The sequence below is a fragment of the Mizuhopecten yessoensis genome, unplaced genomic scaffold, assembly GCF_002113885.1.
Source record: "Mizuhopecten yessoensis strain PY_sf001 unplaced genomic scaffold, ASM211388v2 scaffold603, whole genome shotgun sequence".
NCBI lineage: Eukaryota > Metazoa > Mollusca > Bivalvia > Pectinida > Pectinidae > Mizuhopecten > Mizuhopecten yessoensis.
The window spans coordinates 75,156-86,994 of record NW_018403629.1 but is presented as its reverse complement, the minus strand read 5'-3'; the positions used below and the strand labels follow the sequence as shown (position 1 = coordinate 86,994).

The 11,839-nt window shown below is 33.0% G+C and overlaps 1 protein-coding gene across 1 annotated transcript; it reads left to right on the top strand.

The window, feature by feature from the left end:
- The first annotated feature begins 97 nt into the window (after window positions 1-97).
- On the top strand, window positions 98-9,774 carry LOC110450979 (enhancer of mRNA-decapping protein 3-like). The gene is made up of 7 exons (XM_021498798.1): window positions 98-204; window positions 1,389-1,577; window positions 1,864-2,303; window positions 2,769-3,095; window positions 3,447-3,600; window positions 3,922-4,139; window positions 5,117-9,774. The coding sequence occupies exons 2-7, from the start codon at window positions 1,414-1,416 to the stop codon at window positions 5,446-5,448; spliced, it is 1,635 nt and encodes a 544-aa protein (XP_021354473.1). The 5' UTR covers window positions 98-204; window positions 1,389-1,413; the 3' UTR covers window positions 5,449-9,774.
- Window positions 9,775-11,839: the final 2,065 nt, after the last annotated feature.

Sequence of the window (11,839 nt, the reverse complement as noted above, 5' to 3'; positions counted from 1 at the left end):
AGATTTTTTTTGTTGTCATATTTAATCAAAGGCAAAACAAACTAAATTCATATTGTTTGAATTATTTGTCTGAGTTGTAAGCGGGCCTGACATTTTATTTGGAGGCCATGTTGAAAACTTGAGAGATAGCTTGAAAAAGTGTCGATTTTTTCTTTTTGTTTGGGTATGAAAAGTAATTGATTTAGAAAAATAGTTTTCGATTAGGTAAGTATTTTAATCCATTTACCCGAACGTTTAATTTTATGGTATAAACTAATCCTCGTCAATACCAAATTTTAGCATTTTTGTTTCCAAATTTTCGACTGTTGATAAACAACCGCAGCCATTGCCAAGACAAAGACACCAAAACAAAGTCCAGTATGTTGCGAATATCGCATTCATTTCGATACTTGTCGATATCGAATTGATTGGAGAACTGTTGTGAACATTACTTGGCTTTACATTTTTAAAGACGACCTTGCATTTTTAATTATAAACTCATATGGTTTTACCAGACGGCCAGCTGCGAGGTGTTTAAAGTAGGTCATTCGGTTAACATATTTGCGTTGTTGATGTTTAACGCATAAATTAGTGTGAATTACGGATTCACTCGTTCAGAATGCGGACTGTTAATACTATATCAACATTCGTGCCCGAGAATTGAACATGGATCATAGAGCTTAATGCAATTTCTGTTGTTAAAAGAAAATAATTTATCATACTAGAAATGGCCGTGTATTCTATTTTCCACCTGTATGGTTATAAAGAATATAGAATATACTGGAAATTAACCCAATAGAATCAATATTTTAACAGAAGAAGAAACACATTTGATATTTTTTAGGACTAGAACATTCTGTAAGAAATGTGATTCAATAAAGATAATATAACTGCAATTTCATAAATTACATTGCACAACCTGTTGAAAGATGTCCATGGCCAGAATGTTTCAGGGATAACTGAGACATTCAGCTGATTTTTCAAAAAATGTTGGTGTACTGGATTTCATTTGCTGTCTGTGTGAAACTACACCATCTGACCAAAATTCAATTTGTAGTTTGTTTTTCATTTTTGTCTAATTACCAATAGTTTTAAAGATACTATATTTTTTTGATGGAACACATTTTTACCAGACATTGGTTTAGTCATGATCAGATGCACGGGGGCATGGATCGCTTTACTTGTAATATCAAAAAAAAGGGGTCTCCTATACTAATATATGTATAGGAGACCGCTATTTTTTAATGTTACAAGTAAAGTGATCCATGCCCCTGTGATCAGATGGAGGCTTTAGAAAAAATATTTAGTTAAATTTTAACATTGTCCATGCTGTTAATATATGTACTAGACTAGGTTTATTTATTATTTCATGTGCATGTTCTTAAGAATATCATAATGTATGATTTCAGGTAGACAAAAAAGTCAAAATTAAGAATGGGATCTGATTTCATTGGATGTATTGTCTCTCTGGACTGTGGTGAAACCCTTGGGACATACCAGGGCCAGCTCAAGTCTGTCAATAACAAAGCACAAACACTCACTATCTTTAAAGCTTATAGGAATGGACTGAAGTGTGAGGTACAGAATATTACACTCAAGTAAGTGGCTTTCTATACAACTTGTATACTTCGCATTTAATTTCATAATATGTATGTTGATAAAAAATGTGATCATGAGAACTTGCACAAGTATATCATTATCATATTTAATTGATTAGATACAATTTCAACACAAAGTACAACTGTCAATTAAAAGTTAGTAGTTATATAAAAAAAATATTTTGAATAAATTATGAATCATTCATTTCTGATAAGAATTTAATGTTTCCCAAGTCATAGCAACAACATAATTTAACATGTGAACATTGAATGTTTTCCTTTCCAGTGCTTCAGACATTAAAGAGCTTAAAATTCTGCAGTCACCTACTGAGGCTGCAGTTATTGTATCGAAGGAGGCCACGCCCTCTAAACTTTCCCCTGAAAACAGTGATGGGGAGGGATGTCCATCCCCAGTCAAGGTGTGTGAACTTCCGTTTGCAAATGGACATGGTGGTCAAAATGGCTACTCTCAACGACCTGGTTTAGCCAGGGATGTTAACAGTAATTGTTATAAAAACTATAATGGCGGTGATAGATACAGCCCCAGGTTCTCACAGCAGGCGAATGGGGCTGGTCAGAGACATTCACCTAATGTGCTGGGTAATGGGTATGCTAGTACAAACGGACAGACTGGTGGACAGAGGTACACCCCAACAAATGAAGGTAGAAATGTACGTTTTACACCCACCAAGGAAGAATCCCAGATGAGGCCAAGAAGGAATTCTGGTAAGATGTTCAAAATTTCACTCTAGAAGCATCAATCTTCAACCTGATCTCTAAATTGAAATGCCTACCAATATGTTAATCATGCAAATTTTGAAATTGGTTTCAACCAATAAAAGGCCAAATAAAATATTTTGTGTTACCAATAACCTTACCTACCCTAGATTTGTGTGCCTACCTCTGAGTTTTTATTGGCATTTAATGATATGTACTGTTGAATTCAGAAGTATAAAAGCATCGTAAAATATTTTCTAAAATTTAAAAAAATGTCTACCTTCCTGCCCTATATTTTCTGAAGATGATAACAGAACAACAATAATTTTTTTTGGCTAAGGCAGATTGTTTTTCAATTTTATGATATAAAATAATTACCAAATAATAACATCACAATTTTGAGATATTTGATGAAAAAAAAATGTTATGATGCATAATTATAACCATTAAAAATTACTTACATTCTGATTGCAGCCTCAGATGTCCGCAAAAAGTCCACCACACCCAAGAAAATTGAGTTCCGCAATAACAAAAAGCAGGGGATGTCAAGAGAAGACTGCTTTAGCTGTCCAAGTGATTCAGTGCTTCAGGAATTTGACTTTGAGTCTAATTTGGCTCTATTTGATAAGAAGGCTGTGTTTGAAGAGATTGAAAACACCCACCCAAGAGCAGTAAACCCAGCTGAATCCAAGAAGCCGCTTAAATATAGATGTGATGAAAATGTTCTTGCATCAGAACCAGTAGTGCTACAACAGATTAAAGTGCCCATGGGTCACAGCAATGCCAAACAATTTGTAACTGGTAAGACACAAATTTGTACACCTGTATATATATGAGTGTATGGATTTAATCACACTTAACAATGATACATTTCATATTTTACTCGCCTGGCCCAAAGGGCCATGTGAGCTTATGCCATACTGCCGTCAGATTTTATTATTATTTAATTTATTAACATAATTTGATTTCAGAAAATTGCAAGTAGAAAACAAATTGTAAATTTACTTGAATGTTACCGCACCGTGTCATTTTCCTCTGATGTCATGCTCTGTTTGAGATTGCTCTTGGTCACAGTTCTTTTTTATAAGAATGCATTCATTGGTTTGTTTATAAAGATTTGTAACACAATATTATACCTGATATTTTAATCAGATGAAGGCTTGGTGGTACCTAGTATCTCGTACGATTTGAGATGTCGTCTTTTTGCGACGGCAGAGAAACACGGATTTAAGACAGACCGCCAAGTAGAAATGGTAGGACGGTCTGCCAGTGAGATGGTACTTCAGTTGCTTGGCGGGTCTAACAGGTAAATTATTATAGATGGAACCAAACATACCAATATATACACTAATATGAGATACTGAAGTGTTGTATAGCTAGTCACATTCCTTATGATGAACGCAAACAGGTTTTGAATTATTTGTTCGAAAAAAACCCACTAAAGGCATACAGGTAGAGAGTGAAAGTTCCCTGATCTGTTTTAAAATCTTTTTCTCTCATATGTTGTCTTAAACAAAAAACTCAGCATATTCCAGACCTTAAAGACATGTATATTCCAGACCTAAAAGACATTACAGAATTTGTATGTCATATACATATTTTAAACAATCCTGTTGGTTTGTGCTAGGTTGAATCCCAAGAATGGTCACCAGTTGCCCACCGTAGTTGTGCTGTGTGGTCCCCACATCCAGGGCGCCCAGGGAGTAAGCTGTGCGCGCCAGTTATCCAATCACAATGTCAAGGTACATTTATTTGTACCAAGTTGCGTCCAGATGATCCGTGCCATGGAGGATGAGTTGTCGCTATTCGCCTTGTGTGATGCCAAAAGGACTTCCAGTCCTACAGGTAACTTATAGTGATTTATGTCAAAGATCTCTCTGATGTATTATCTATTAATTATTGTAAGCAATAATAATAATTTTGACAGTACAATTAGTTCATACAGTTCTCAAGGGAATATCCGAAAGCATATTAAAAAGAGCTGATGAAAATATTGATGTGAAAAAAAGATAATCTTGTAGTTATGAATATATTAAGCTGATAAAACAGTGTATACCATTACAGCTCTTGTTCGTTTAGAATGTGTTTTGTGTAGATGCACACCTGACCTGAACAATTCCATTGATTGGTCTGGTTTTATAGGGTTAAGTATCCTATTAACATGTACAGCTATAAGGTCATTGAAGGACATGCTTGCATATGTTTGATGTATGCATGTTTCTTCTGATGGCCCAGATCAGATGTACATGTCCAGCTTGAAAGAAATGCATAGTAGATTCCTGGGGGGAAATACTGATGTGAGAAAACAAAATGATAACAATGTTGCTTTTGAACATGTTCCCAAGCAATAAATTTCATGAAAACAAAACAGGAAGCTAGGATGCTGAAATGTTTTATGCTTTTACTTTTTTTGACATGGGCGACAACTTCTAGCAGCAACAGACAGTTAAATATTTTGCTGCTAACGTTAATCCAGATAAACATTTTCAGATTCAGGTTCCTTTCAAAACAAACCTTAGTTGGATACTCGTTACAGCTCTAGTATTTCTTATGAATAGGGGGAAATATCACTGCTGTAGTATTACTTTGATTGAAATGTTTACTGTTGTGTTTACTTCACAGAACTAAAAAACTTATCTTCATATAAAACAGTTTCATTTCTGGAGACAAATGTTCAGTTCAGTACTTTAAATATACCGTATGTTCTTTTCATAGTACACCTTTCGTCTCAGGCATTTGATTTGTTCCATTGATAAATCATAAGTCCAAAGAGGTGAGCAGTGACTTTAGTGATGTTTATGCCTATTCCTGTCTTTCTACAGATCTTCCAGTTGGTTCTATTGACATGATAATCAATGCCATGGACAGCCATGAACACACCAGCCTGCGGGATCAGGCCTGGTACAAACTGCTTGAATGTTGGTCAGGACAGAACAGGGCCCCAGTGCTGGCACTGGACCCGCCCGTCAACTGTGGCAATGTCGCATTTAAGTGGTGTCTCAGCATCTCTCTCCCCCTCCCTCTCCTGGGAAACTGTGCTCAGGTCTACCTCTGCGACCTCGGATTTCCAAAGAAAGTCTTCAATGAAGTCGGCATTCGCTACATCTCGCCATTCAGTCACAAGTTTGTCATCCCTCTGCACATCAGGCAGTAAACTAAAGGTTTGAACAAAGTGTTAGTCAAGCTTTGAAATGTCTGCAAAATTTGACAGAAATCATTACAATGATGTAGCTGTGCTTGGCTGTAACACTTGCCAGGAAATGCAAATGAGGATATTCTGATCAGAATTGCTTTATATCATACAGCGACTAGAATTTTTTGTTTGTGTCAGCAAATTTATATCAAACACTATATATCTATGATGCAGTATGAGAATTGTATTGATTGTAGAAGAAAGAGAACAATATTGCGAAAATTTCAGGAAAAGACTTGACAACAAAATGTTTAAAACCAGAACATTGTGACCTGATGATTAATCACCATGTTTCTTACCTCCTAGGTTTGTTAATATAACTGATAGGTAAGGTAATTATAGTCAAACTTACAACTCTGTTGAACGGATGACGTGGTGCAAAGGAAAGACGTAGTGATGTCCGACCAAGAGACGCTATAGACTTGAATGTTGTCACTAAAGTGCATATCATGTAATCATGACAATTTGTGTGGTGGAACATATCAGAGGGAAGTTCTCAGTATGACTTGGTTTTACATATACTGAAAGTTTTTATCCCTACATTGCATAATTGCCGAAATCTTATCAAAAGGAAGTTAAGTCCATTTGGAAAAGGTAGGGATATTAAAAGTTGTGTGTAGCTGCCTGCGATATATTTCTTAACAATTGTAAACATTTTCATCCCTAAAAATGACAAAGAAATAACTAAATCTGTTATAACGAAGGCTATATGCCATCTTAGGGATGAAAATGCTGATGTTTTATTTTCCCAACCTTACTTCCATACAAACCATAAATGCTGGGCTCGAATTAAAGGATAGTAGAGTCCACTTTAGGATTGTCTGGTAGGGCAGGTGTTCCTTGCTTGTAAAGACAATGATTTGATCTCATTGATTTCATTGGAGAATGTGCAATACATCATGTTATTTTATCATGGAGTGAGAATGATTGCAGCCCTCTGTGGGGCTAAAGGCAGCTTCCAATAACAAACGGACCAGTCCTGATCCGTATTGTAGATAATGACATACATTTAGATATATCTCTATTATTATGACCTTGAAGAATTTCATATGTTAAATAGCTTGGAATCATTTTAATTCAAGGAAAATTAGACTTTCTTGATTATTGGTCAGAAGATTTCAATTTATTTTCTTGAAAAAAATCATTCTTGATGAAGAATAGACTGCTCAGGTGCTATAGGTAATAGCACACGATTCTTCGTTTCTGTGATGAATTTCATTGGATGTCAGTAAGGTTTTATTTTCAGATGTTTCTGTATGAATCCATCATCTTAGATTCGTGGTTCAGTTCCTGTTTTCCAGTGTTTGGGGTTTTCTGTGATCTGAGAACTGTGATTTCAAGTCTCACCAATTTTTAACATTGTTGTTCAGTTCTCAACTTGTCTACCTTACTTTGATACCAGTTAAGTAATGATTATAAACATATCTGGTTACCTTCGCATTCTATTACACTATTGATTCTATAAGAATAGTTTTAAGATCTTTGTTGCTATAATTTTAATGAAGTGTCATGTTGAATCAAATCTTAGGGATACTTGGAAGGAATGTTCTAACATATTTTATGGTTTGAAAATAAAGACAATTTTTCTGGTTAAAGTTAGACACCCAATTTTAGCATAATTTCTCAGTAACAGAATTCATGACTTTTGATATTACAGATATGGTCTAGAATGTAAAAAGATTTAGCAATACCCATTGAACCAAGCTAGGGAAGATGTTTTAATTACTTGATTCCATGAAAGAAATATTTTGACAAGAAATATATAGAGATAAATCGTCTGAAAAATAGTATTGTATAATATGGTACGGGTATGTCGAACAGAATAACAAAAGTTTTATTTTCTTTTATACTTTCTTGAAATGAATTTAAAAAAAAAACCTGTATGGACACAAAATGTTAGAATTCAGAGTATTTTAATGTAAATGTTCTGTGATAAATTTACCTTGTTGCTTTGTGAATATGTAAATATGTGTTCTGATCTGTACCCTTTAATTATGCGACTGTTGAGGGGAAGTGCTTCATAAACAGACAAAAAACTGCCAAATGTCACCATTTTAAAATCCTTTCATCCATTAATTTTCTAAACGATCTTGTCTTTTTAAGTCAAGCCCAACTCAATGATCTTAGTGGATGGAAGAATTGAACCAATGTTGCATCAGACTTGTATAATTTGTTGCCTTTTTTTACCTGTGTAATTCCAGTTATTGAGGGGAAGGGGAACTGTTTTGTATATAATGTCCCATTTTGTTGAAAGTACTATAATATTTTCTTTTTGAATTGATCACATACTGTTAGAATTCAAATGTTTGTAAATAATCACACCATGTCAAAACGTATTACCAGATGTATTTGTACAGATGTTTATCTGTTGTAAATAGTATTTTGGTTTACATTGTATGTCCATTACAATATGAAACCATGTCACTGTCTGTTAAAAGGGCATTTTTACATGTTATTTAGAGTGTCCATTCATTACTTTTACCTTGATTACAAGATATAGAGACTCTCAGACGGGAAGGTCTAAAACTGGTTCCCTAGCTATAGTATGTGACATCTCGTGTTAACAAGGAATTAAGTAAATACATATGTCAGATTATCCTTCAATATCATAAAAAACATATTCTTGGTACCAAAGTTTTGTCATATATATGTATCACAATTCTGAGAATATTTTCTTTTTTTTTTCTTTCGCAAAACCTTAATATTGTATAAAACTCATCAAGATGTTAGAGTATTATTTTTTTGGTATTAACAAGAGTTTGTTCTTGTAATTGAAATAGGGCAATAATGTTTTTAATTATTACCATTCCCGACTTAAGGTTTATTAACCTATTTAGCAGCAGAATTGTCACAATTTTCCATTGTTATGAAAGGTAATTAAGACCAGCCGGAGGTTAGAACAACATCTTTCAAAAGTCTGACAGGGTCTCGTTGTAGTTCTGTAATATTTTTTGTTTCGCGCTATTCCTAGTCGTAAATATAAGTGTCCGAATACTTTAATGTATAGGGCTGTATGAAGTTCAATAGTTTTGTATATAGGTTTGCATTTTGTTTGTATATATACCTAATGATACAGATGTCTTTAACCATGGGTTACATCTTATCTGAACATGCATATGCCAGGTATATATTGAGATCAGGTATTTTGTATTTAGAATTTATAGGTGGAACTTCACTTATAATGTATGGTTTCAGCTATACTTAATGATCCAAGACTATGGGTACATTTTTGTTTGAATTCTACTAAATGACCCTCCCTTGAGTTAATAGTGAATGATATTCAGGAGAAGATGGGTGAATTTTTGTGGTTGGAGTGTTACCATGTTAGTTTATGTCTGTTCCTATTGAGCTATTTTTTGATTATATTTCTCTTCTCTGGTACTGTGTCTTTGCTTTCTGGTGAAAATTGTCTCCGTTTTCATCACAAGATGCCATATTGTTTTTTTGTACATTGTTTTAAAACCAATCATTCATAAGAATCTCTTCTCCATACTGATCGTTGTTCTAATACTGGTCGAAGGAGGGACTTTAATACAAGTTGTGTCTTAGATTTTGATTAAGGTATTATTTTTGTCTCAATTATTTCAGAATGACTCCTGTATTAGATTCATTTTGAATGTGGGCTTTTGTTTGTCTCCAGTATTGTAATATGCTTTTTTTTTTAATTTTTTTTTTAATGTATTCCTGGTCTCTATAATAAACTTAGAGAGACCTGGCTGTTGTTATACTGTAGAAAATATGCTTAAAAAGGGCAATCCATGTTTGATGTTACTTTCGTTTCTATCACAGAAATTTCTCGCATGATCCTTTTGTGTCTCAGGGTAAAGAAAGACTGAGGAAAATAAAAAAAAATGTTTAAATTAAGAATATTTATACAGACAAATAATATAAAATAACACTACATAGATAAAACTAATATTTAATGAAAACAAATTAATTGTATTGAAAACGAAACACTCGGTCATAATTCAATGAGTTTCACTGTAACCTTCTCTAGGTGTCTAGAATTTGGTAAGGAAATCGATTAATAAGACATGAACTGACAATTAGATTTTTCTCAGATTTTTCCATTAATTGATCTGCATGTATCTTGTTGTATAACAACTTGTATGCTTAAAGGGGAATTTAAACCTTATCCATTTGAATTGCCTAACAAGGCCAACGTGGTGTAGGTATTGCTTCAATATCAATGTTTAGGGGTACGATATACTTAATGTTTTGAATGTTAAATGTATCCCCTCATATTCTACAAATAATCTTGTTCGAAATATAAACTTAATATATATAGCTACAACAAATTTAAACGATAAAAAGTAACACTGTTGAAATGATAAATAAAAAAACTATTTTTCCAGACTAAATAGTTATAAGCCAATATATGTATATTCAGTTCGATATTCAAATTAACCATGCAAAGCTGGCATGTAAAATACTTCAGCTTGTAAATGTGTGATGATGTATCTCAGGGAGAGAGAACAGAAGTACGTTTAGTACATCGGTATAGGAGTGGTTACATGATGATATCCTGGCTATAATCACAACTGTGATGTATATCTCCCTTAGGTTAAACATTACATTAAGACCGAATGGATCTTCTTTCAAAAAGAGTTCCAAAGCAGTACATCCTATAAACATTTTTTGTCAACAATAGTTTTGCCTTATCTTATAGCTGTTGTGAGATGTACATACTAAGCATGCGTTAGTAATACACAGTAGAAGGATGGCTTAGAGAGTACTTAATTCAAGGGAAATAATTGGTGAAAAAAATATGTTTTAGAGAATATTTTAGTTTAAAGCATTAAATATCAAACAAATTAAATATTAAACATTAAATATTCAAACAATTGGTTTGGGTTCACAGCAAAAACCTATGGAGCTGCAGGGGAAAAAATGAGCATTAGAGGTAACTGAAATTTTGATTTAAACTAATTTAAACTACTTTAAATTCAATTTAAACTACAATTCATTTTAATCAACGCATTAATCGGAACACACTGAAATATATTTGAGGTTACATATCTTGGTATCAAACCCACTTTTTCATCAAAATATTTATATCATAATAATTAATCTTATGTGGATAAATGTTTATTTGATGTGACATGTACATCTTATAACCCCGTATTGTAAATCTGAACTTTCTCCTTAATGAATAATTGTACAATGAAGGAAAGAGTCCTCTGCACATCAAGTAGAAATGAAATTATTGATATTAAATAAACTGATAAAAGTAGGACATCTAGTCAGTAAGTTTAGATTTAGTTCAATTTCGTGGATAAATGTATTGTTAGAATGATCTCGTATCAAGATTGTTTTTTACTGGTGCATGATATGCTGTGTTATTTGTAGGTTAAACTTCGATATGACTATCCAAGTGTATATAATCGTCCAAGCTGCTAGAACAACTTTATTGGTGACAACGTTACATAGTATTATTGTCAGATCAGGGCCAGTATATAGCAAATAATCTTTCATCTTCACTCAAATTTTAAATCCTTATTTTTCATCAGAAAGTTAAATATTTTGAGGGATTTGAATTCTTCCATCATATTTCTTCATTATATCTCATCCTGGGGCTCAGTTAAATTCCAGATTTATTTCTAATAGTTTATGGAAATTATTCATAACCTTCATACATTGGCTTTATTTAGTAGTTACAAATACATGTGTTTACACTGAAGATTTGTTTTATTTGCTTTGATAAATGTATATCAATCAACTCTGTATAAATGTATGTTATATATTTGTGCTTATTTTTGGTGCTCATATATATATAGGGAAAAAAAGTACATGTTCTCCATACTATAGCTATATTAATCAAACTGTTGCCTACCATCATAACACTCCGCAATTTAGACCCCATCTAGTGATATTCCCTAGAGATAGAATCAACCATTTTGTGCCAAATTAATTGTTTGTCATCAATACCACATCAATTTATATACTTATATCTTTTGTCAATGAAATAGATATATATATATATAGGTGTAAATACTGCTCAAACTGAAACATTTATAAAAATGCTCTTGTTTTAAATTTAAAAATAAAGAATCCCTTTGTTGTCCACATCTGCACTGGTAATACATTTATAGTAAATAAGAATTAAACAGAACATCCGCTTATAACACTTGTAGTCAATTGTGCATTTATTGTCTCTCGTAGAAACAGTACTGAATAGTGTTATGTCTTGATTAAGTCTTTGACCCGATAGTGTTCGTTAATCATTGTAATAACCCACTAAAGAGATTGCACATGTAAAAATAGTGTTTTAAACAAAGGGAAGAATCATTTAAAAATCATATCTTCTTTTTTTTTTACAACAGAAAATTGAATGACAATCTGGTTGTATGTA

Excerpts from the sequence above, each read along its gene's own strand:
- LOC110450979 (XM_021498798.1), top strand. The coding sequence starts at position 1,414 with ATGGGATCTGATTTCATTGGATGTATTGTCTCTCTGGACTGTGGTGAA. Across the intron at positions 2,304-2,768 it reads GAGGCCAAGAAGGAATTCTG|CCTCAGATGTCCGCAAAAAG; the intron begins GTAAGATGTTCA and ends TTCTGATTGCAG. Across the intron at positions 3,601-3,921 it reads TTGCTTGGCGGGTCTAACAG|GTTGAATCCCAAGAATGGTC; the intron begins GTAAATTATTAT and ends GGTTTGTGCTAG.